The sequence below is a fragment of the Anopheles coluzzii genome, chromosome X (genome assembly GCF_943734685.1).
Source record: "Anopheles coluzzii chromosome X, AcolN3, whole genome shotgun sequence".
In the NCBI taxonomy this organism is placed as follows: Eukaryota; Metazoa; Arthropoda; class Insecta; order Diptera; family Culicidae; genus Anopheles; species Anopheles coluzzii.
Genome location: NC_064669.1, coordinates 12,847,003 through 12,874,287, shown reverse-complemented (window position 1 = coordinate 12,874,287; position 27,285 = coordinate 12,847,003). Strand labels below are relative to the sequence as shown.

The 27,285-nt window shown below is 42.2% G+C and overlaps 1 protein-coding gene across 1 annotated transcript in view; it reads left to right on the top strand.

Annotated features, from left to right (window-relative positions):
- The window catches only part of LOC120954695 (carbonic anhydrase-related protein 10), a 55,000-nt gene extending 29,854 nt beyond the window's left edge, over positions 1–25,146 (top strand). The window contains exons 3-8 of the mRNA XM_040374866.2: positions 12,765–12,901; positions 15,942–16,133; positions 21,388–21,550; positions 21,694–21,848; positions 22,383–22,523; positions 22,711–25,146. Coding sequence (XP_040230800.2) covers positions 12,765–12,901; positions 15,942–16,133; positions 21,388–21,550; positions 21,694–21,848; positions 22,383–22,523; positions 22,711–22,839 — 917 coding nt within the window. The 3' untranslated portion in view covers positions 22,840–25,146. The remainder of the gene's footprint in view (positions 1–12,764; positions 12,902–15,941; positions 16,134–21,387; positions 21,551–21,693; positions 21,849–22,382; positions 22,524–22,710) is intronic.
- The last annotated feature ends 2,139 nt before the right edge of the window (positions 25,147–27,285 follow it).

Below are 27,285 nucleotides of genomic sequence, written 5' to 3'. Positions count from 1 at the left end.
CAAATTGTGACTGTGGGATGATATTGTTAATGTCTGTATGAGAACGTATATTGCGTGCGGGGTATAGGGTTGCCAATCCGGCGTATATTGCGTATAGGGTTTACCTAGCCAATCCGGCATCGCCAAAGGGTTATCGGTCGCCGTAAATACTTTTTCGGGCGACGTAAACCCTCAATTGGGCACTGTCATTTCTATTCGAGCCTTGTGAAGTATGAATCGGGCAAAGTACAGAATGAATTGGGCCTACTTTATATTTTGTTGCTTTCTAGTTGTAAAACAATACTTTTTTGCGAGTAGTTTAACTGATATGTAAGAAAATTCACTATTTTTAGGTTAAATTACATTTAAAAAATATTCAAATTCCTTTTTTAAAATGTTTAATTCAAACCCGTACAATGCAAATTGGTTTTATATTTTTTTTAAATATAATTAGTTTGGTGATTTAATAAGGTAAACATTTTAAAATAATACATAATAAGTTAAACAACATCCAAAATACGTATTTTTAAACAACTTGATGGATCAAACACACCGGAGCGACCAATATGACACCTTCAAGAGTAGGACGCTTTTATTCTGTACTTTGCCCGATTCATACTTCACAAGGCTCGAATAGAAATGACAGTGCCCAATTGAGGGTTTACGTCACCCGAAAAAGTATTTACGGCGACCGATAACGCTTTGACGATGCCGGATTGGCTAGGTAAACCCTGTAACCACATATGCTTGTATAGCCAGTTTCATGGTACAGTCGTCATGGGATCAAGCCCCAAATCGGCCATTTAACACTTTGACCGCCAGCCTGACGTCACAGTTTTTGAGTGAGCACGTAGCGCATGGCAAGAGAGCGATGAGAGCGACAGTTTCTCGTGCGATTGTTATCACTCTTTTGTTTCACTGCGATAAGCGGCGTAGCACATGTCGTTCTCGTTCTCTCTTTCCTACCTCATTCGTTCTCAAGAGAATCACTGAGCGTCAGATGCAAAGCTGAACGGTGAGCAAAACCGTCATGCGAATTTATATGACACGGCGCTTAAAGTGTTAAAGCCAATCCCAATAGTGATACAGGCAGGCCTTGACCGACAACGGTTGTTTAGCCAAAAGAAGAAAAAGCAGAAGCTTGTGTAGGCAACCCCGTTCATAACAAATGTCATCGACAATATTTGTTTGTTTGCAAGATTCATTAAATTCTGGTACATTAGAGGGTTTCAAAGACTCTTTCAAATGTGCACATAGTTTTTCCCCACTTTCAAGATGTTTTTCAACAGCTGTCAAATGGTGTATTTGCTTCAAAATTAAAATTCAGTTTCAACACATGATTTTCAACACATCAAAAAGAACTGTCAAACTCAATCCAGCCTGAGACGTGTGGAAAATCATGCTGAAGAAATAAAAAAGTTATGATGATGGGAATGTAATATCAGATTGATGTGGATTAACATCTTGCACGCGGTGAATAACAACGTTTACATTCGAAAGTGACTTGGAAAACCCTATAATGTTTGTGGAATTATATAAGAGAAGCAACTGATGCTGTTGATAACTTTTGAATCACTTTCCTACGAAAACGCCGACAAAAAGCGTGTCCTATTTATTTATTTATTTAATAATTATTTTACATTGCTTTACATTGCTACACTCACTCAAATTTAGGGCGTTTTCATTTTTCAATGTGAAGGCTTTACTCATTTGAAGCATTTTCTGGCTTAAAAATTTATCTAACCCAGCAATCCGATTCAATGCAATTGCTACAAATTCGGAGCGCTGCCCAGAAACTGGTTTCGAAATCAGGATTGAGCGTTTGGCAGGAAGAACACCAAAAAGAAAACCTGCCCAAAGACTGACATGAACTAATGAATTGTTCCCCGAATTCGACAGAGCGTGTTTGCACACTTGCCGAAAAATTGTGTAGCCTCACTACTATCTAATCGCAAACCTCAACCCAACCCCAACACATCCACCCAGCAAAACGTGTCCACTAACACTAATGGGTTCAAACTTGCCGGCCGCGTGTGTGCGCCAGTGTATGTGGTAGGACTGTGCGCGCAATTTCGACCGGCAGGACGACGACGACGACGACGACGAACGGCACACTTTTCCTTGCCATGCATGGTGCATTTCAATTTCGAGTGCGCGCACATGTACTTGGGGCGATAGAGCCGTCGTACCCGCGGTAATGGTACTGCCACCATCACCGCCAACCCTTCCCTCTCACACACACACACACTCTCTCTCTCTCTCTCGCTCTCCCCCGAAAATGAGAGTCCCCACGTTTTGCAATCTTGATCGTTCCACCACCGCGCGCAACCGTTTACTTTTTGCACTGAATGGGGTTTTATTTTTCCGTGCCCAGCAGAGTGTTGCAACACCGTCAGCGTGTGGCGCGTGTGTGGGTGTGTGTTTGCGCGATGACCCTCGATTTCCTTTAGCAACTTCGGTTTTAGCCAAGTGAATCGGAAACGGATTTTGCATGTCTAGCACAAATATGTCTTACACGGCTTGCCCGTTCCAGTGTACGGCGGGCTCGTGATGTTCCAAAGGTCGGTCCGGCACACACAAACAGGGCGGAGCGGTTGGGGAGGGTATCTTTCGCAGGGGTGACCTTTGTGGGTTTTTATAGTGTGGGACTGGGGCAAATCATCGGGAAACGTTAATGCCTGCTGCAAGTCCCTGCATGCAATGGATTCATGCATTAAAAGCACGACAGAAGCACGAGTAGGAGCGACTGAGCGCGCCGAAACCAAACAAAAAATCTCTAGCCCGCTCCCTCCCACACACATACACACACACACACAGACACACATTCTCACACGTAATCCTCTTTCAAGTTTAGGGTTAGAGGGTGTGTTTTCTCCTCGGTCGCTTCTCAACACACTCCAGGCTTATCGGTACACTCGCCCCACTGGGGCTCATCGCGTTTGGCCTTTCAGCGCCGAGGGAAAGGCGGCTAGGGCACCTGCATTCAAATGCTCATGTCGAGCGACGGTGTGCCAGCGTGTGTGTGTGTGTGTGTGTTTACTTTGTGTGCTGTGGTTGCGATGAAATTATCGTACCGGTGGCATCTTTATCAACAAAACGCCCCGAACGCGCGGGCGCTCGCTGCACTCTCCGCCTTGCAGAGGTGGGTTTCAGTTTGAGCCGTTTTTCAAACCCTCATCCGCCACCAGCCGCCCCACTATCTCAGCGCTGTCTTTTCTGCCGCTCGACGCTCGATGACGCTCGTTTCGGCCGTTGTTTTGCCAATTTTCTTGTTCCGTTTCTGCTCAACCGATGCAAGGGTTTTGGTACTTGTAATGTCTTACCACTGTGTGTGTATGGGAGTGTGTGTATGTGTGTGTGTGCGCACACCTTTCCATCAACCTTTCTTCCCAACCAACTCGTTTCGCTCTACACATGTTTGTTTTCACTTAGCATAAGTTGTTGTTCTGCTTAAGCACTTTCTGCCGGAGGGTGTGGAAGTTCTGATTTCCATCGCCGGTGTCTTTGCATTTTTTTTCTTTCTTTCTTTCCGTTTTTGGGACGCGCAGAAGGAGCTAGGAGGTAGTGTGTTGAAGGTTTATTGTTCCAGATTGGATTATCGAGGCCGACGAAGTTGCTCTCCACCCCACAACGAGGCAGCCATGGTTTGTCTGTGTGTGTGTGTGTGCTTTTTTATACCTTAATATTTCTTAGAACGCTTAAAGAGGTGACAAGAATGAAACAGATATTTAAAGTGGTTTTAGTTTTTTGTTTAGAATGGCCATTACGTTATTTATTTATTTTATAGATAAAGTTAAAGCATTTAAATGCTGAATGTCAAAAAGTATTAGGCGTCTCCATTACAGTGCAGTGGAACCCAGCATAACGACTTTCATCTGTTCCAGTGACTCACTCGTTACACGAAAACCTCATTATGCGGAAGGTTTTTTTCTGTAAATGTGCTAGTATAAGAGCTTTACGCTACTGGAAAAAAAATAATGGAAAAACAGCTTCATAATACTAATAATTTTGAAGATATATGTAGTTTACCGTTTCTTTGTCATAACTAATAATCAATTTTCGCGAAGAAAAAAAAGGTCGATTGATTAACTTTTTTGAATAATATTTAAGAAAGTTGTTCTATTTGATTGGCGCCAATGAAAAGTTGGTAGAGCTAAAATGCTGCTAAAATTAACATACTAAAATTATTTTCCAAAATTAGCCATTATCATCACTGTTTAGTTTTTTAAACATTTCGATAAATTATTTGACATAAACCCTACAAAAACATTTTATCTCGCCTTTATAGACAATTAAATTCATAAAAGCAAGAAACATTCGCTAATATACCTAAAACTTGTTCATCGCATCTTTATAAGATACTTCTCCTCCTGGAAATTACACTAAATTTCCCAATTCCAATCAGAATCCCAATCGAATCGGAAGCGAATCCCAATCCCAATCGAATCGCAATCAAATCTTTTAGGGATTTAAATCCTACAAACGGGATCCGATTCGATCGAATCTTTCTAGGGATTGAATCTTCCGAATCTTGAATCTCCCAACACTAGGCTGCTCGCGAAAAATGGATCAGGAGCAAAAATATTATTGCTTTTTATGCGAGATTTTACTGTTTAAAAATAATTATTATTTATTGACCATTTAGATTTGCTCCTTATGTGTTTGAAATTTAAAATTCTATTTAATTAGTAGTTTAATATACTCTTTTTATTTGGAAATATTTACTTCTTACATTTTGTCTGGTTCAATTAAATCCTTCACATTGTTGCCAGAGCAGTACTCGGGCTATCGGGTAGCATTTTTGTTTTTTTTTAGTTCGACTGAATTTTTTTGTTATCATTTTAAATCGAAAGCAGATAAGGACCTGTTCGTTTAGAAACTGGTCACTTACTGCAGGCTGTGAAACAAGCAAATTTTAACATAGAAAAATGATTATGGCACCAAACGAAAGGAATTTCATTGACATTACATAGAGAGAAAAAATAAAGTGTTGATGTTACAGGTGAATGCAACGACTTATCCTTCGCATCTCATTACATTTCGCACAGCCTGTGTACTTACACCTGTTCTCACTTTCCTCTGAATCGTTATCCGGTTGCTATGGATCGCAATCCATGAGAATGGATCGCAATCAACTACGTCTGAATCGTTGTCAGCTACGTTTGGATCGTTTTCAGCTACGTTTGGATCGCTCTCAGCTCCCTTTGGATTTTGCGGTAGCTCGCGCAAATTTCATTGCAGCGCAACCGTTTATTCAGTGACCGCGGGACACATTTGCATGCCAAGGAAAGAATTAAATAATTAATGCATTCAATTGTAAAATCTAATCGTATTTTTTATTAGAGGCTTACATCACCATTCATACTTCATTGATTATTTGACCAAGTTTTCCAAAAATACCTGCACAATCTTCTTCTTTTTGACGTAACGACCTACGTGGTCATCCTGTTTAGGCTGTCCTGTCATGTTTTCGAGATTTAGTCGGATATTCCTGCTTTGCTATGGAGGGGCGGTCTAGATTGGAATCTATTCTGATGCGTAGAAGCCGACAAATCTGTGAAATGTTATTCATTGCCTAAAAATGGTTTTTCAACACAAGTTCTCAATTGGGTTCAAACATAGAACAATATGAAATTGTTGCTTTTCATATCGTCTGTTATGATGTGCAGTACGCCAAACGGCCACTAAATAAACTTTGCGCCGCAACGAAATTTGCGCGAGCTACAGTAAAATCCAAAGGTAGCTGAGAGCGATCCAAACGTAGCTGAAAACGATCCAAACGTAGCTGACAACGATTCAGACGTAGTTGATTGCGATCCATTCTCATGGATTGCGATCCATAGCAACCGGATAACGATTCAGAGGAAAGTGAGAACAGGTGTATCTATCATTTTTCTTAAATAGTATGCAATTTAAAGGTATTTTAGTAGATTCCTCTGTTGATTTTCAATTTTTGTTAAATTATTGCCATTGTTTTACTTTAGGCCAGGAGAGGATATTTATTCAGGAGAGTTATAAAGCTGTATTTTACTGTACCATTTCAATACTTCCCAACTGTAATGACAACTGGTAAATTATTTACTGAGAGAGACTCTTTATAGTAGGCGAAATTCATTTATTAGGGCATATTACTTATTTTTGAATTTTATTTATTAACAGGACTTTATGGCTGATATGATCCTGATTCTATTTGTACAGGCAGTATTATTTTGAGATATTTTAATTTATTATATCATCGGTTATGAAACCCCGTATTTTGTGCCTTTACCTGCCAATGATTTTTGTCATTATTTCAATTTGCCGATAAGTTTCTCAGCAAAAGAATATTTATATTTAGAGATTTAGATAGATTTATATTTAGAATACATTAGATCAGACATTTGTAATATAACCTTTTTCTAAAATTCTTAATAACCTTATTGATCAGGAACCGTAATTTTAGAGAAGTTTCGATTTTTCTCTTCTCAGATCATGTTGAACCCAGTGATTGTGCAATATATTTTTCAGCATTGTAATTCTAACGTCAATAACTATAGAAGACATGGCACGTGCATTTAGCAACGGTTGCAAGATTATATAGTATGCTCCAATACCTTAAAATAACAATCGAAAAGTTCCATATAGTACCCTAATAGAAATAAAACTAGGTAACCTGTTCGATCTGAACAGGTCTTTATAAAAATGCCAGACAATGTCTTGTCCTATTTTTTTTTTAAATCAAGAGACTATAACGGGTTTAATAGTTTAATGATAAAGTTTGTGTACGAAAAATTTCAGTCAGCGTTGCCAAAATCATAGTATAATGTCTTAAAAATTAACTATGGACTTTTGATTTTTTAGCGTATCTTTTTCCTCTGAAAATTGATCCACATCATCACCGTGTTTAAAAAGCACCTGGCGTCTCCATTCTAAACGTTTCCATAAAACAATGAAAGTATTTTTAGTATTTTAAGGAATTCAAAACATTCTCGACACTAAAAGTTAAAATAATTCAGCAACCCTTCCAAAGTTCACGTAAAAAAGCGCTTGAAGTGCACATCTATGCCAGCTACGATTTATAATGCAATTTCCAGTCAACTTTCGCCGACCATATGAACATATTTGCCCCCACGCACGGTTTAATTTTGCAACCGCACAGAAAATACTATTCAAGCCGCGCCTCGAGAACCTTATACTACAGCAACAAAAAAGCCTTCAAGCATTCCGAATGCCAGCTCTACCCGCGTAACCCAAACAATGCTCATCCGGCGAATGCGTGTTCGCGCCGCTCAGCGCGATGCAGGAAATTGTGCAGGAATCGCAAATGAATGAATCCTCAAAACTGAGCTAGAAGAGAGAGCGGGAAATCCCACGGACCGCCCGACCATCGACAGGAATATAATTTTCCCCGCGTTCCGGACAGGCGCGCGGTCAAAAAGACATTTCGGAAAAAGCCCGACCGGCCGTGCGCTTCTACCTCCGGGTCGAGGGGGCAGACAAACAAATAAAATTGATAAATTTCCATTCTGCTAGAACGCCAACCCCGGGCGTTCCATCCAGATTCATCCCGAAACGCGAAAGCAAAGCGAAGGATTTCATTTTCATTTCAAAAGGGGTTTTCCCTTCCCCCCCCCCCCCTCGGTGGCGAATTGAAGGAATTTTACACAAGCGCAACCAAATCCTTTTGGCTTCCGAGCAGAGGAATGCCACTCCCACACACGCCTGTCCTTTTCTTCGCCCTGTGAGGATGGGGATGGGGGAAAACAGGACCTATGGCAACGTGTGCTGCGTAATTGCCTTTGACCGTAGTCGCCGGTAGTGCACCTCTCCCGTTGGGAGACAGCGAGCACGCTCCGCATTCCCGCACGGAATTCTTACGTTGCCGGGGAACGATCTGCTTTTGAAGGCGAGGGGATAGAAAATGCGGTCTTTTACCGCGAGCATCATGGCAAGATTTTCCATCCATTTTCGTCTTTAGACGACGGAAAACACCCGCAGCGGAACCATGTAAAAAAAAAGCAAAGAAAATTGCCATCGCAAAAGGGCGAGGGAGACACATTTTTAGCGAAGGCAGGAATTAAATTTGAAAAACCATCTCTCGGCCGCCTGCCAGCCATTTCCCCGTAATCAGCATCATCATTATTGTGCTGAGCAATGATTCTAAAATAAACACACAAAGCCCGCTAAATACCTGAAAAAACAAACCAAAGGCTTTATTTGTACGCAGAGCGCCGGGAAGCCATGCCCTGGCCCGCTCGAACGGCAGGCTCGTGGTGCACGGTGCGGTATTGACGAGATGCCTGTGCGTTGGCCCTGCGATACAGGGATAGAATGCAGGGGGCGACGCGGGGGGGGGGGGGGTGAGCAGAGCTCGGAGGGTGCAGGAGCGCAAACAACGCTACCGGTGAAATCCAATTCCATCCACCGCGAAGGAGACGCGCGCTTGTCTTTGGGGCACAGGCCGCCGCCGGCAGAGGCAGCTCAAGAACGCTCGCCCGTAAAGGAATTTAATTTGGTATTCGAAAACTTTGGAATTATTCTTCGATTCACGCTCTCGCGCCGGGCTTCCTCTGCGTGGCTTGTGCACTCGCGTGGTGGGGCAACGAAGCAAAGGAAAACCCGGCGTGGTTTGTGTGCTTACTGCTGTGTAGTTGTGTTTCGTCTCCGGCCGCATGCTGCTAGGGCACTTCTGCTGGCTGCACTTTATTTACCAGCCCAGCCCCGAAAAGTTAAAGCTAAAGTTGGAGCACAACACGGCCGGGGCGAAGGGTTGCCGCTGCCGGCGCGCCCCTCTTCCCTTTAAGTACACGCCACCGGTAAGCGATGATCTCGTTAAATGTTTATCGATTGAGCTGAAGATTTGTGCGGAGCGGGAGGCGCTCACGAGTGGCGAGGTTCGTGTGTTCTGCTTGGCAAATTGTTTTAACCAAGGAGGAAGAAGTTCACCCGTCGCTGTAGCGAACCAAGAGGCCCTTTTTGGTAAGATGTTGGAAATTCAACGAAGGTTAGGAGGACGATTTGGCATATTTCACATATTTTTTTAAATTTTAATGTAATTGTACAATAAAGCTCTCTGTTTTTAAGCAGAACATTTCCGCAAATTAAGCCCAGGAGCGATCCATTGGTCTGTCTTGCCACTGATATTGTAACCCAGATTACGTGTCAATTATGGTTTAGGATCTATTACGAGGTACAAATAAGTCTTAAAATTATGGAGGTTGTGAAAGAAGATTGAATAAAAGAATAATAAAAATATTCGAAAAGTAGAATGTAATTATTTTATAAAACATTTAATACATGGTTCTGGATGAAAATAAGTACACTATGAGTGCCATGGCGCTCATATATGATAGCCAGGGATAACTGACTTCAAATCTTAATATCTTGTAGCAGATTGGGCGGGCGTATTGTTATGAAATTTTGCAAAATGATCTACAAAATTTGCCTTGTTTGTCCGTTGATTGAGTACGCTTCAGTTGCTTGGTTTCCTGAGCAAGTTACTAGAATTGAGAGGCTTGAGAGGATCCAGCGAAAATTTACCCGGGAAGCTATTAAGCGGCTTCCGTGAAGACATAGCGACGTGCTACCAGCTTATCATACGAGGTGTCTGTTGTTAGGGCTTGAAACTCTTGAAAAGAGAAGAATGGTTGCCCAAGGAATGTTTATGTTTAAACTATTAACTGGTAAAATCGATGCACCTCTATTGCTAAGTAATGTAAATGTTTAGATCCCTACTAGACCTATAAGAACTGGACAATTTTTAACAACTGATTTTCGTTATCGTCTTTTCTGTGCTAGGGATCCGTTGTTATTGATGTCCAAGAATTTTAATTCATTTTCTAATTTTATAGACATGTCCTTTAGTGTACCGAAATGTTCTAGTGTCATACGAGACTGCATTACGTCTAATTTTAGGAACACATAGTTTATTAGACATTAGTTGTAATTGTGTATGTAGGCCAGGGAGGCTCGATACCATAATAATAAATAAATAAATAAATAAATAAATAAATAAATAAATAAATTGTTGTTACGTGTGTAACAGTATATGAGTAGCTGGGTAGACTTTTCTAGAACTGGCTTATTTTGGCTTTATTGCACAGTTTAAAAATTAGTCTGTCTTCTATCGATTGATATTTGCTACTCATATACTGTTACACACGTAACAACATAAATAAATAAATAAAAAGATAAATAACTTTGTCATGTATATGGTTTTTGCAATTTTTTCGGAATGTTCATTTATATATAATGATTCATTTATACCCAATAATAGTCAAAATGCGAGAATGTAAATGCAAAATAATAATTCCTTCGAGTAATATAGTGTAGCCACATATATTTTAGTTATAATGTGAGTTTTCAAAACATCTAATCCACAGCAGATATTATATAAAATATTATCTAAATGCATAAATTGCTTACATGATCGTTTTTCAATGAAGCATCATGTTGAGAACAAAACTATAAGATTTAATTGTTTTTTTTTTTGCTGATTTAATGATCACAACAAAGCAAAACAATGAAAACACGACAGGAAAGCAACCAAAATTGTATTAAAAATCCTTATTTTTATCATTTTATTGTATGTTCATATCCACTAACACTTCCCTGGGGGCCATAGCGATCATATATGATAGCCATCAAAAATGTAAACAAAATGTGCTTGGCCCCCAGGGAAACATAAACAAAAATGGTCTGGCACTCAAAGTGTTAATGTGTATATACATCGCTGTAACTTTTCTTGCATTGGATATTTTAGTAAGCTTTGTTTTGAGAAATTGTAGCCTTTTTTATGTTCGAAATGAATATCTTATCATTACGTCGATATGATACACATATTTTTAGAAGCTTAATCTGATACAAGCTAAAATCATTTTTGAGAAATTTTAAAAAAAAAAACAGTGAAACACGAAGGTGGTAATGTCATGGTTTGAGGATGTTTTGCTTGGCCTGGGATTAGAAATCATGACAAAATTGATAAAATTATGACAAAAAAATTATTTATTTACAAAAATCGTACATGACATATCATCTAAATAACATAGAGTGGAGATTGTTAGATGGAACCGTTGTTCCACAACAACGCCTCACTACCTGTCCAGAAATGCTCAAAAGTAATAATTTGTAAAGGTAATCGCATGTAAAAATGGGTAGCTTATATTAAACAAGTTGTTCGGTAAAGCTCTGCTTAGTGCTAATAATCATATTTAGTTTATTATTGTATTGTTGTTTTCTTTGTGCGTAACACATCTACATATCCTTAGTCAAGGTCTAATGTATTACATCGTCCACTCGTAATTAAAGCATTTAAAGTAGTTCAAGTTTAAAGTTCAACTTATAAATAAAAAAATATATTAAGATGATGCCTTTCTAACGACGTGGAACTTGCCATTGAGAAGCATTTTATTTAATCGTACCATAGACTTAAGAATCCTGTTATTTATAATTATTCTATGAATGGTTGGTTGCTATCCCGTCGTAAAGAAGCATATGACTTAGGGGTTACCTTAGGCGTGGGTTTGAATTTTAACGTACACATTAATACCACGTTGAGTAAGGCGCTTAAACTATTAGGTTTTATTATCGGACAAACCCGTGGATGAAATGACCCCTTATGTCATTTCATGCGTGGAGTACTGCTCCGTGGTTTGGTTCCCACACTGTGTTGTCTCAGCTTTAAAATGCGGTCTTTGAACCGCTTCAAAGTGAGCCAAAGCGTTTTTGTGATAAAACTTTTAAAGAATGAATTTGATGCGTCTCCTTTACTAGAAAAAAATAATATTTACGCACCTTCGAGGTCACTCCGTTCCAGAAACTTATTGCAAAACGAGACTAGATATTATATTTATGTTGTCTCAGCCAAATTGAGCAATACAAATAAGGGTACGAATAAATAATTAAATAAATAATTTCATCCTTCTCATACCAATGAAGGGGAATGAGTGAGACCACCATTAAAAAAACGTTAGAACATTTGAATAAACTTGTTAAATACAAAAAAAAATAAATTGAATTAATGAAAATAAAATTTATAAAAATTAATTTAAATTTAAATTTAAAAAAGAAAAGATTCAAACAAAAACGAAAGGACTCAATAAACAACAGTTAAGAACAACAAGAAATTTGAAGTCGAATTAGTTTAATCAGGCCAGCTGGTAGTAGCATAATTTTATGAATAATCTATAAATATACAGCACTATAGATCAGCGGTCGGCAATCTGTTAAGGCAAAGGGCCAAAATTAGTAAATGATCGATAGCCGCGAGCCAGGAGCGTTGATTACTTGTTGATTATCCCATCCTTCCACGACGCAAAAAAATATTGACGTTATTCTGGGGATGATATACGATAGTGCTGACCAATAAATCGTGAGAAACCCTGTAAAAGGGTGCTCGCAAAATCTTAGATTCATTTGTGCAAGTAAGCTTAAATAATTACCTTTGAAATACATGTACATGTAAAAAAAACTATACCTGCTAGTTTTTTTTTCTACAATAAGCCAACAAAACGTATTTTTTTGCAAACGTTACGAGGACTGATTGGTCTGTCTTTCCATAGTACTCTAATTAAAGTTGAAAGAGTACGATGGTATAAAATGTCATATTAAAAGATCTTCGTTAATTTATAAATGAATAGTTTCTTCCCATTTTTGCAAAATCAGTCAAATCCTTTCGCGGGCCGGACTTTGCCGGCCGCTGCTATAGATAAAGCCTAGAAGCAAACGAATTTGCTTTCCTTTAGACAACCTTTTCATTAAAACATCTTCTCTTTTCCTTTCCTTTTCACCTTCATACCACCACACAGGACCCGCCTTCTGGGGGCTAATCAACCCGCAGTGGAACATGTGCAACAAAGGGCGCCGCCAGTCGCCGATCAACGTGGAGCCGGAGAAGCTACTGTTCGATCCCTACCTTCGGTCACTGCACATCGACAAGCACAAGGTGAGCTTGCGTTTGGAAGATAGGGGGAAGTAGCACAAAAAAAATAGACACCAACATCAATGAAGCATTTAAAAGCGTGCAAGTTACTCCTCTACACACCTTTGATAAACACACACAGACGCACGCACATCCATTCAAACCCTTATAGACACCTGTTGGACGGTTTGCTGACGGAGCAAAATTAGCGGGCAACAGGATGAGAGAGTGAAGGAAAAAAACTACAACAAGATTTTGAAAAAAAAAGAAAAAAGGGATGACTGTTACACATACACGAGACTATAAAGGTGTATCATTTTTTTTTTTGCTTCGTTTTTTTTTGCTCCTACTGTATGATGGGGAGGGGAGGTGAAGATGGGGAAGGAGGACAATACATCCTTCCTTTTCCTTTTGAAAATGGATCTACTGCAGACGGTCGCGCAATTTGAAGCAACCCCGCAAGACACCGGGAGCATGATATGCCTGTGACACAGAAAATCCCATTTCCCGAGGCCGGTTTATCGTTTTCACAAAACCGCAGATAACGCACCCCATCCCCCTCGCCCCTTCCACGAGCAGACTTATCGACACGCACAGTTCAAGGGGGAAGCGTGCAAAAAAAAAGCGCGACATCCGGCAATGCCTACACGTCGAGGGTTCCGCGACACCCGGGGGGACACATTCAAGACAGACTCTTGCACAAGCGTGAAAGGAGATTTACAGCCCAGCCCTTCTTGAAGCCTTGAGGGAGGCGGAGAGGGAAGATCTGCAAAAGACCCGTGCCAGCTGTTTCTTATCGCGCGCTTACCTGGCGCCGATAAAAGAGTGTTCCTGCTGCTCTTTAGCCAGTTAGCTCGTTTGCCCTCGTGTTTTTTTTTTCTGCTACTTCAATCTCTTCTAGCTGGTTTCTTCCCTCCTTACTTCTTCGGGTCTGCAAAAAAAATACGATAAAATCGATTGAGAATATTGAATCACTCACACACACACACACATACATAGTGGGCCCACCTCGTGCACGTAGTATACCCGTTGGTGTAGGGTCTTTCTTTTTTTTTTTTTTTGCTCCACACTTCCACAACAGCGACAACACGTGCTTTGGTACTCCAGCGGGAAGCATTGAAAGATGCGGGAAAGGTGGGGCAAAAAAGAGTCAACACTGAATTACCCCATTTCCAAAGATTGCCAAAACCAGATTGGGGGAACGCAGGCGACACACGCGTATCCCGGCCAACTTTCGTTCGCAAATGGGGCAGGAAGTTTCTCACGTTGTGAGTAGCGCGCCACACTCATACACACCGGGCGGGTCCGGTACGAGCGGTGGCAGCAACAAAATCCCCGTAAGGTACACACAAACACACACACACACACACACTGCTCGCAAGGACCGTTAGGGGAGTTGGCGTAAATTTGATTATGTATTTGGAGACGGGTTTTTTTTCCTTTCTTCCTTCGTTGCTCTTTTTTTTCTGGGGTTAAATCTTCACGTCTTCACCTCTATTACACACTGAAGACATTCCGGATGTGTTTCGCTCTATTTTTCTGTTCGCTTCTGGTTGCCCCTCCTTTACCTTACCAACCCTGCTGTCAAGCCTGTTCGGCAGGCTGTTTGGCGCTGCGAGCCGTCAAGGGCGCCGGCACCGAGCGCCCCGGATGATGAAGCATGAAGCACCGGCGAGAGCACCGCTTGCTCCTTTTTTTTTTACTCATCGACAATCGCAGCTGAGTGGAAAATGGGTTGCACACAACAACGAGAAGAGGAAAAAAAAAGAAACACATTACAGGAAGAAAAGGCAGACATGAAAAATGAAGTACAGCTGCATTAAACCACACAGACGCGCGGTGAAGCGTACATCAGCCTTTTGCGTACGGACGCGAAGACGACAAAGCTTACCTTCAGGCGGCGGAAGAGCGGAACACACACACACACGCTCTCGCACGCAGAAAAATTGGCAAAATCTGTTCCGACTCCGTCCGTGGCCTCACACACACACACACACACATTAACAATAAACAGAACAGCGTGACGCGTCCTCCACAGCCTTCGATTCGCTACCGCCACCTACAAAGGATAGACAACGGATGGTTTGAATATCACCCAACAACGGAAAAAAAAGCATCGCATCATCGTCACACCGTCACAGAAATAACACCGAAGCAGCGAGGCCCCCCCCCCCCCCCAGTCCTTGCCTGCACAAACGTAACGCGCGCGTCACACCGGAAAAAGGCGTCAAAAGACGCTGCGATGACAAAAGGGAAAAGTATGAAGAGAGAGAGAGAGAGAGAGAGAGAGAGAGCGAGAAAAAAAACCTTCGCGCCACCGTCGCACACAACCAGCGGCGCGATTCGGCATTTTACAAGGAGCGCGCGACGGTGGCGGTAAATGCCCGGGTGAATGAAAACAGCATTCAATGATAATAAAATTTCAGCAATGAAATGAAATTCATAACAACCTGAAAATGAGCACTCATTCGGATAAAAGCAACCGCCATAAAAACGGTTCCCTCCCCCCCCCCCGACTTTTCCCGCTTTCCTCCCGCACTTTTTATCGCTCCTCACCATCATTATTGTCCTGTGGGTGGGTGTGTGTGTGTGTGCGAAGTAAGGAGTGGATTGAAAACTTTTAGCTTGATGAAACCATCTGTGCCGCGGCGCCGCCCTCTGTCACCCGGTGTTGCACGGATTTTATTTCCTACCGGTAGCTGGAAGTGAGACTGCTGCTGCTTCTGCTGCCGGGGGAAGAAATCTGGCTCTTTATGATTTTATTTTTTTCACTCACACCTTCCCAAACAGACACACAAACAGACGGAAACGTAAGCAGGGCGCAGCAAACAAAAAGTGGGCAGGAAAAATTGGAGCTACTGGATGCCGTCAGTAGCGAACGTCACACATCCGAAGAAGCCTTCTTGAACCCCGTTTTCGCGCCGTTTTTGTTTTTGTTTTTGTTTTTTTTTGCAATATTGATTCTGGTGCAGATTTCACGTTTCACTAGAAGAACACCTTTTCCAGCCTTACTTACTTACCCATCAATCCATTTGTTCACTTCGTACACCCCCCCCACGTACAGATATCGGGCACGCTGCACAACACTGGCCAATCGCTGGTCTTCCGGGTGGAGAAGGACACCAAGCAGCATGTAAATATTTCCAGCGGCCCGCTCGCCTACCGGTACCAGTTCGAGGAGATCTACTTCCACTACGGTACGGACAACAACCAGGGCTCGGAGCATCACATCCACGGGTACAGCTTTCCCGGTGAGGTAAGTGGGGTTTGCAGCGTTTCCTTCCATCTGTGAAACAAGTCATTGCAGCACGGCACGTTTATCTCGTTATTATGACTTTTTTTTGTAACGTTTCGTGGCATTCTTCCATCGCTGGGGTTGTTGCAACGTGGTGAGGAGTAGTGCCTTAAGGAGGCTATTTTGCGTGAGTGCGCGGATTGTTTCGCTGGGGGCATTTACTGGCTAAATAGTACAGGGCTTACAGGGCATGCTTTGTAATGGAACACGCCTGCAGTTATGAAATGGGCACAGAGATGTATTTTTTTTTCTATTCACACCTATACTTTTTAACGTATGCCTTTGCCAATCCTTGAAGACGGTGGAAATCGTTGCTGAAAATGTTTGTTTGAACTAAGTAGCAATAAAACGAAAGTGGCAGACGATTGAGATTGCATTACTACCATAAAAACCATACGATAAAATACTGTAATTGAAAAAAAAAATGCAATTATTAGACCAGACGAGGTGTGATAAACAACTTCAAAATTGTCAGTTAATAGGACAACTGGTCAACAAACCACTTTGGTGGGTTACCTCAGAAACCCGTAGAAACATCCTTCACGTAGGTTGTGTGACCCATTCTCGTGCGCCAGGTTGACACAACATCTACAAGGGAACGTTCACTGTTTTGTCATCCTGGTTCAATGGATCGTCACAATCGCACCTTAATCGGTAAGTGTTGCTGCGAGTCGTAAACAAATAGACAACTGTCACCGCGGCTGACAGCCAAACATTCAGCACTTGCGATGGCGAGAGATTCCACACTCTCACCTATAGAGGGCACTGTAACGTGTTCGGGTACAGGGAAGGCGAATGACCTCAGGACCAGGAATCGGGTTCCTCGCCATCGCGATTGCGACAGTAGCATCACGACAGCGAGCGAGATTAGTTGAAAACTTTTTAAAGGTGTTCAAAAGCCGCGACACAATAAAGTTTCCACCCAAAGCGAAAGTCGGCGATTCAACATTTTTTGACTCCTATGAGAAAGAAATTTCTATATCGTTACGCGACTAGTACGGGAGCTAACAGTAAGATTGAAGGCACCATCCTGTAAGAGGTCTCTCATGTTAAAGATGTACCACTGGGAAGAACATTAGGTCCATGTTTGCAACAATGGTGTTGCTTTGGCTGTACCAATAACTTCAATGTTTCTATATGCCGAAGATCTAAAAATGTACTTTGCTATCATAAATAGTAATAGTGACAACTGCAGTCCATTGTCTCCCTGTTCTATTCGGGGTGTGCTGGTAATATGTATTGTGTTAACTTTAGTAAATGTTCATTAGTATCCTCGCAGCAAAAGCCCTCTATAACTTAGTCACAAACGCTTGGACAGTCACAATTCTTCGCTATGAAACATAAATTAATATATGTTTTCTTGTGGGCTGTAGACTTAGCTTAGATCCACATTTTGATGCTAATACCTTCGAAGCAAACAGGATTTTAGGCTTTATTCCTGAATCTAATCTTATATGTTACATGATCCGTTAAATCGTATTTAAGTTTTCTTGTACGTACGATCATCGAGAATGCAAAGTCTGTTGCACGGTTTACAACACAACTCGCCCGAAAACTCCCTCAGGGGTACTATTAAGTACCGTAGGGCTCCGTATGAGATGTTTTTAAGAAAGGTTCTTAAACAATTCAAACAGTGGCTCTGAAAAGAAACTTCATTTATTATAAACACACCTATCCTTAAATATTAGTGATTATAATGAAACAAACAAAAAAAGGAAGAAGAATACAAACACACGTTTGTGATCCCAAATAGCCAACTCGTACTTTTTAGCTGATTTGGGGCTGTTTAACGAAAAATCGTTCCGATGTCGTACTTTGTGGATGATTAAGAGATAGACGGTACTATGCGGAACTATGGAGCTTTTTTAAGATGCACATGGTACTCTGTTTTCTGAATTGTTGAAATATTAAAAAAAAAAGATAAATAGTTTATCAAACCAACAAACAAAAGTCAATTAGCTTAACATTAACAAAAGTATGGAATAATTATTATGTTACTGTTCATCTGACAGGTAATCCGAAACTCTATTCATTATACAAAAATTATGCAAAATGTAGCAAACATTCACACTACGGACACATTTGGTTGGTGAATAACGCAATTGCCCATCACCCAGAATGCATCTAAATCTTGGTTTTAGGATTGCTATAGTTTTTGTTTTTATTATAACACGTGCATTGGCGTGCAACTGATTAAATCAGATTAAATTTAATCAGATGATCAGATTTGCCGATGCCAACTTTTGTGGCTCTAACCACGATTTATTTATATTTAATGTTAGCCCTGTTTCAACATATAATTATGTGGTATAACCATTATTAACCTTGGTACTGGTATAACGTCTTATTTTTTTATAGTTAGGAGTTAGGATTTAGGTTATGTTAGGATAAGTTAGGTTATTTTTTGTAAATAAAAACTCAATTATATTTTGAAGAACTCATTGGTTATATACAAACTCATTGGTTTGTATGCAGTGACACAATATCTTCAGTTTCATGTTTTAATGGCCGGAAAAAAACCATTTAGAAATACGTTGCCAAATAGTCCAGAGGCAGAGGCAGATACGCATACGCATTGCATTGTTCTGGTCAAGTTTTAAATAAATATCCAGCAAAATCAAAAGTGTGTTATTGTTTCAAGTTTCGGCAGGAGCCCACAGCATTGTTCTGTCAAAAATCAACCTGACGAACTATTGGCTGACAGTAAATCTGCCTGTACATGTGAACTGTGCACATGTTGTTTGATATTTTGAAAAAAATATACAAGGAAATGATGTGAAACTACGTATATGAATTACAAATGAGCATATCTCTATTTAAAAATATGTGTTGAGTCCTTGCTCATTGTATAACAGTAAATCTCTAACAACTTCGAATCATGAAATTCGATCGTAGACGATGCTCTGGACGACTGTGTATTATATAACAAGAGCTCAAAAAGCTAGATCTGTTCCGGGTTCGCTTACGGCATTTAAGCTGCATTAGAGAAATTTCTCAGGTAACTTAAAACGAGACCCTGAGTTGTAGGAAAGCAGCTGCAACCTTATAACCTTATAATACCAAAGACAAACATACGCTAAGGACTCCATTTTAGATGCGTTTGTTATACCAGACAACCTATCATTGTACTTGAGTCGGTGTGCACTATTGGTTGACCTGCCCGCAGTTCCATTTTAGTCTTCCTATAGCGTCGCAACGAACGCAAGCAATCGAACGCTCACTAGTTTGCTCATGCTTCAATATCTAGAGTCTGGAATGTGCCTGTGTGCCGTTGCAGTTGCCCCGATTTTGCCATCTTCTGCATCCGCTGCAGCCCGTTATCTCACATTAACATTTGAAACAAAAAAAAGACCCAAGCAAAACCCTACACTGCAAACAAAGCGAGGTGCGCGACGCTTCGTATACGTTTTTCGCTTTGTTTAGGTGTGTCGCGCAGGAAACTTTTAAAGATACCGTCAAATTTCCTCCTCACAGAGTCGTGCGAAGGAGGAAAATCGGGCACCGCTCGTATAAACTCGTTATGTAAATAAGTTTCACGTTCGCACGTTTCCGGCACTGCTTCCGGCGGCGAAAACAGAGGGAAAGAGAGGGTGTGCAGCACGTCGGTCTGTAATCGGTGAGTGCGCGGGGGATGGGACACACCATTATGACATTCTCCGCGGCCCGGTGACACACACGGTAAGAATTAGCCGGCCCCCGTGCAGAAGTATGTGTGCTGTAAGTGAATGTCGCGTGTTGCACATATGCACGATTCTTATCGTGATTTTGTGTTGTTGTGTGTATTGCTCCGCATGCATATAGAAAGCAAAGCGAGGAGAGGTCAAAATTGTTTTGCTCTGCAACGCCTTACTCCTCCCACTGGATCATTCTTTTCTCCACGAAGTTCAATCGACACAACTCGGAAAGAATGGTTGGAAATAGGAGGGGAACAAGGTTACGAAGAATAGCGTTGGTTTTAAGCAGCTTTTTGATGCCCTGATGAGGCAGTGTTCTTGTGGTGAAGCTTTGTTCAGAAGGAGCTAGCAGTTTGCAAACTTTTCGTGTGAAATATTTGAAATGTTTTATATAAGATTTTAAAACTCAAATGTTTAAAGTGTAACGAAAGAGCAATATCATGCCGAAAAAAAACTGATAGCTCATAAAGAGTTCCAAGCCCGGAAGCCAAGTACGGGTCCCGTTCTGAGTGACCGGAAAGGTTGAGGAAAACGGACGACAGGAGGGATCCTTCTCCACTCCCCCCCTTTCCTAGCAATGGATGGGAAAGCCAATACCCAATGTTAATAATGTGTAATTTACTGCAAGCCAGTCATCTTGTTCGATAACGCGATCAGCGTTAGAGGCACTATATGCTTTGCGTGCTTATGTGAATGTGAAAAACAGGAGTAACAGGATACGGCTAAAAGGGGAGGAATGCCGCGACGTGCAAGGCGGCAGAGTTAATGTCTGCCATTTTCCGCAGACGCTGTAGTAGTTTCTCTTTTCCCAGTCCTTGTCCACCCAGCTCCCTGGCAGTTAGAGCGTAACAACACGGTGCATCAGGTCGTCGCCACTCGGGAAAAACAGCGGCGCCTGGCTCTCGTCCAGCAGCGCGCCAACCTTTCCCCTACTTTGCTGCTCATTTTTTTTTTTGTGCCATTTTTGGACCGAGGGAAAAAAGAAAACTGTTTTAACGATTATGACTTCCCGCTTATCGGTGGCTTTTTATCGCTTTTGCTTGACGTTGATTTCCTCACCACCGCGACACGGCCCACGGACGGCTCTCTCCAACGAGCGGTGATTTTTTTACAACGGAAAGGGCGACACGACGGGAAAGGCACTCGCTGGAGATGGAAAATGGAGTGAAGAACGAATAGGGAGGTGCTTTGTTCGTTCTTCTTTTCTTCTTTTTCTTTTCATATGCTTTCCATTTTTCTCCATGCCACTCCCGACTTCAAAAGCGCTTTCTTGATGGGCCGCACAATAGCTCCCGGCGCAATCAACTTCCGGGTGGAGGCAATGGGAAAACCTGCCGATGCAGCTGTTTTCATTTTACATTTTTATTATCTTTCCACCAACACACACACACTCATGCGCCGTCAATTCTTCAACACACTCGCTCTTTCTCTCGCTGTTTCGGCATGCTCTTCGCGGGATCGATCGACTTTGCCGGACCTGGTCCACCGTGGTGCTGTACCGTGGACCACAACGGTGCCCGCAACACACCACACACGCACAGATCCAGCTGTACGGTTTCAACAAGGAGCTGTACCACAACATGTCCGAGGCCCAGCACAAGGCCCAGGGCATCGTCGGCATTTCGCTAATGCTGCAGATCGGCGATACGCCTAATCCGGAGCTGCGGATAATTACCAGCGCCTTCAATAAAGTCCTGTACAAAGGTAAGCTCTGCCTGCCCGAAGACTCCGACAACAACGCACACACACACACACACCAATTACACGCCCCTTTCTCCACCACTCTGTACCACCACCAAAGCTGTATCACGTCATTTTTCCTATATTTTTTTTTTGTTGGGGTTTAGGATCTTCTACACCGATCCGGCATATCTCGCTGCGATCGCTGCTGCCGAACACGGAACAGTACATGACGTACGAGGGTTCGACCACACATCCCGGCTGCTGGGAAAGCACGGTCTGGATTATCCTCAATAAGCCCATCTACATCACCAAGCAGGAGGTAAGTAAGCGATGGGCGAGCGAGAGAACGTTTACCGCCTGAAAGGTAGGCCACCCACAATGCACGGCACGCTAACAGTACAGTGATGTTCAAATTTGTAACCGCGATCTAGCTTCGAAATTTAAGTACATTAGCAGAGTGAAATTTTGTCTTAATTGCTTTTTTTGTGTAATGAACTTAAAAATAACGCCGTTCGTAAACGTTCGAAATTAAACAAAAACATGTAAATTCTAATAAAGGAAGTTTCAGCAAGAACAAGTTAAATTATCCATCAATGCATGGTCAATGTAATGGTTAATTACGTTAATTCAATTCAATAATTCAATTTAGTTAATCCAGTTGGAATACAGCTTGTTTTACTTTACGAACCAAAATTCATCTGTGCTATTATTTTGAACACAATTTTAGCTAGAATGCACAACCTCATAGCCTCTCTTTCTCTCACATTCCTTTTCTCTCTCTTTTTTTCTCTCTCTCTTTCTCTCTCTCTTTCTATCTCTCTCTCTCTCTCTCTCTTTCTATCTCTCTCTGTAGCTGTACGCGCTCCGGAAGCTGATGCAGGGCTCGGAACAAACGCCCAAAGCACCGCTGGGCAACAATGCGCGGCCGCTCCAGGCATTACATCACCGAACTGTTCGGACCAACATCGACTTCGCCAACACGGGCGTCAGCAAGGTAAGGGGGATCGGGGGGAGGCCCTACGATTAAAGTGCCGGGCGAGATTAATCTCGCAAGGAAGCGACGGTTAGAATTAGCTCCCCATGCTGTGCGTGCAGTGATGTTAATCTCTATTCGCTTGCATTTTTACTTCTTTTCATTACCTGCTCTCCGTCCTTTTTCCCCTGCGTTTCATCCCGACCAGACGCAGAGCTGCCCGACGATGTACAAAGACATGTACTACAAGGCGAACCGCTGGACGTCCGAGATATCGGCCCGGGGCCGCGAACGGGGGCTGCCCGACATCGAGAGTGTGTTCCATTCGCTTCCATAGTGGCACCAGCGGGTCCGTTCCGATGCCGGACAGATCCAGAGCCGCCCGACCGCCATCACCGGCTAAAAAAAAAAAACCGGGTGCTGTGCGCGACCGGGTTTAGCGGCAGGATGAGACTGACACGAGAAGAACACCACACGGCAAGCGGGCGGGCGCGCGCGTGGCCTCTTCACACCGATTACCGCTGATGTTGCTGCTGCTGCTGCGTATGTTGTCTACCTTTCAGGGGCCGCGAGTGGTTGGGTTTGATATTTGTTTATGGTTCTCAACAGACACCGTTCCAACGCGGCTTCTCCGAGCTGCAGCTCTAGGGGCGGCTTATTTTTCACTCTAGCGAACGTTCCTTTTCGCAAGCCCAAGACCGTACCCACGCACCGATGCGAGCATTAAGCGGATTTATTTGACAAAAGGTAGCGCGAAGCTAAGGCGTAAGCACAAAATTGACCCATTGCCTATATACAAAACAGAACAAAGAAGCATATATATACATATAATTATAAATATACATACACGTATGAATAGAGCAAAGCCTACTCTCCAACTAGCGAATATTGTAGTACTAATAAACACGTACACACACACACACACTCATACACCTAAACAAAGGAAAAAAAGTGTATCTCTACCAAACACGAAACAAAGTCATCTTCTTCTTCAGCACACATACCACCAATGCCACATTACAGGGGTTTTCTGGGATTCTCATTGCAAGTGGGATACTTGCTTGAATCTTTCTTATAGGAAATGAACTTTATATGATGAGAATTGGATTACTATGTATGACTTTAGACCTTCAGATACGTCGAGAGATGTTATATAAAGTTCAGAATTGGACTCTATGGCACTCTTTTTGGACAGATTCATTGAACACTCCTATTAGATTTGAATGATGCTATAGAGTTCACATACAGTTTCACATAAAGTTCATTTCGTATATGAAATAGTCATGAAAATATCCAACAAGTATGAGAACCCCTGAAAAACCCGGTAATGCTTGGATACTGTGTGTGAAGCTATACTACATAAAAAAAAAAACAACCAAACAAGACGCGCTTGGATCGCTCTCCATTGCTTCGAAAGCAGGCGTAATGTAAAACAAATAATTATTCTTATGATGTTGTCTACGAAAGGGGGATGCCAAACTGGAGCCATAGCAAAATCAGGTGTAAACGGGATGTTATATACACCGCCATATAACTCTTCAACCCTAACACACCGCTTCCTAGAATCTCCAAGAAACTACCACACTCCATCTACACCGCTAGCAACATAGGCGTAAAATTATGTAACAAAAATGAAGCAAAAGGTCAACCAAAAAAAAAAAAAACAAAACAAAACAGCAAACCATTTGTGGAGATTTGGCTCGTTCCCCCCTTCCTCAGCTGTCAGATCGATCATGTGTATGTGTGTGTGTGTGTTGTAAGCCGAAAGGTAACAGGGACTTTTTTTTCGTTTTGTTTTTGAAGCCACCGAGAAAAGGGTTGGCAAACGGGCTGCTTGAAATCAGTAAAAACCGAAGACGTAGCAGACAAAGGGCGCGACAGGAGTGGTGTCAAGCCGGAGGCCTCTTTGCAGTGGACAATAATGACGGAGACGATAAAAGATGGCAATTGACACATAACATACCCACACACGCACACACAAAACACAAATGAAACGTAAACACTGCTTGTCGTGGTGGTGGTGGTGGTGGTGGTGGTGGTGTCACACAGCTGACGGTCGGCAGGATCTTGTTAGCAGTTGTCAATCGCATTTCTAGTACGATAAGAAGTGGCTTTTGCGGTGCGGATTGCATACCTGTGGGCGGTTTGCTGCACAAGTGCACGATGGGGTGTCACGGGAAGGATTCACACCAACACTTACACTAAACATTAACGAGCTGATAACTATATAGAACCATACATTTTGGGGAAGCGATGGTAAGCGGTAAATAGCACCAAACACACCCGTACAGTAGTAACAGTGTACTCAAGTATAAACGCTTAAAAGAGACTATTGCAATCAATATAGACAAAATCGCGTTTATTTCTATTTTTTCCTACCGATCCCTATATAATCGATCGATCCTCACGCATCTCACCATTTCTCTCAGTTAACAACGTGTTGGGTGGTGGTTGTTTATGGTCGTTGAAGGACTGTCAGTTACTGTAGCGACGCTTATGCTGGGATCGCAAATGTACTACACCGCAGACGAAAGGCATAGGACGTCTTCCATGGTCCTTTTAAGTGTAAATATAACAATACGCAGAAATAGAGATAAAGGGTGAAGAGAACAGGTATAAGAAGCGAGCGCGGGGGGGGGGGGGGGGAAACAGTAGCCAGCATCAGAAATAGTATTCAAAAACCAAAACTGCACCTACTACTAACCAAGTGAAAACTTAGCGAAAACAGTATTTGCATAGCACACATTCACATATATACACACACCCACACATACCATGACAACGTTAGTAAGATAGAGAGAACGAAAGAGAGAGATAGAAAGAGATAGAGAGAGAGAGAGAGAGCGAGAGAGAGAGAAAATTGGTGTTATAAACAATATTAGAAAGATGAACGGAGCAGCTTACATATGCACCTGTACATATATCCTCCTCTTCCTCCCCTTCCCAGTGCGTAGCGGGGAGCAATAACTTTCGAAAACTGTGTGAAAATGTATGTGTGAATGCGTGTGTCTATGTGCGTGTGTGTAATAAGCAACAGGCTCGATAGCAACCAGTGGAATGAGCTAAACAGGCGATTAATATTTATACCATCAAGCAGTATTACTTAAAGTCTAGCCATGAGAGAGCTAAAGCGAAGGATAGAGAGACAGAGAACGAGCGAGCGAGAAAGAGATAGCAGTTGATAAGCGAACCCTGCTGCGCTGGCCACTATTTAGTGTTGAAACGGCACCGCAGCTGAGTGTTTGTGTATCGTGTTATTTATTTTGTTAAAATTGTTTTGCTTTCTTTCGGTTTGATGGTGCAGCAATGCTAATAGAACACAGGGGGGGGGGGGGGGGGGGATGCGCGCCGAAACTAGTCGGAGCTGAAAGTGTAAAACATTGTACGCCGCAAATGCTATCTTGTAAAGTAGACAAATTACTGTTGAACCGTATCTAGCGCCTGCAGAAGCATCAAATCAAAGAAACGTTTTTATGTGAGAAAAGTCGTTTTGCTCGGTAAGTAAGTGTTTAGTTTTTAATTGCAATGCATACTTTGAACGAACACATAAGTAAAAAAAATAGTTTTTAACAATGTAAGCAAACAGCAGGCTCCAAAAAAGGGAAACTAAAGCAAACAAATCTATCCTTTTAACGATTCCATTGCCTACCTTTGGTCAATTTCATGGATGTTTCACGAACAATGGTGAACAAATCCGAAGCAATTGATGTTCGTTTACCCAGCGCCCCTGCTCCACCACATTTACGTCCGCTATGCGATGCCAAACCAGCGTGTGTGTAGAAGCAAGGGTTCTAGCAAAAGTCTAAGAAAAACCGAAAAAGTAGGGTTCGCCCGCGGTGTAAGTGCGTTAATTTTTGTACGAAAATGTTTGTCACATTATGAGTGCTTCCAGCGGGTAAAACCGAAACGTCACTGGCACAAACGTCACAAACGCCACGCCGGTGGTGTCTACTTCCCACAAGCGCGAATAGAATTGATTGTAGTATTCTTTCAAAACAAAACGTAACAAGCAGCAGGTGAACACAAACAGCTACCAAACGCAATTGATTTCCTCAGCTGGTCGCGTCACTCAGACGGGCGGCAATATCTAGCGCGTGTCCGTGTGCAACGCACCATGCTGCAACACAGCTTTCTAGTGAAGTGTTTTGTGCCGACTGTTGCTTAGCCCTGTCAGAGAGCTAAAGAAACAGCGGCACAGCGAAACTGCTGTGACAGGCAGACAAGACAGGAGGGCCCACAAAGAAAGGGAACAGAGAAAGATAGCGAGAGCAGGAGAGCACCTTAGTAACCCATATAAAAATATGGTAACCGAATGAAAAAAAAAAACAAAAATATTACTAAACACTTACTCTGGTATTATCCAAATAAAAACAAACAAAAAACAATGTACTAACAAACAAAAACAAACATCAACGCAACTAACAACCAATGAGGGTACGCCATTTGCAAACGAAAAACTACCTATCTCCTCTACTCTCCTTAATATAATATAAACCGGGCCTTTTTTCGAGTAAAAAAAAGCAGGCTGCAACAGAAGAAGAGCGCTAAAATCAGGAAGCCCTTAACGGGAAGCGAGCACTCCCAACCGGAAAGGTAGCCCCTAGTAACGATGGCATAAATAGTTGGCGGGTGGGAATAGCCGAATGGGCATTAGCTAAAACGACGAATTAGATTGAACTGCAACCAAACTGGTCAATAAACGTGTAATGAGCTGATGGAAGAGGAGCAGCAGCAGCTGAAAAATACAAGCCGTGTGGAAAAACTACTTCCAGCGTATATTGTT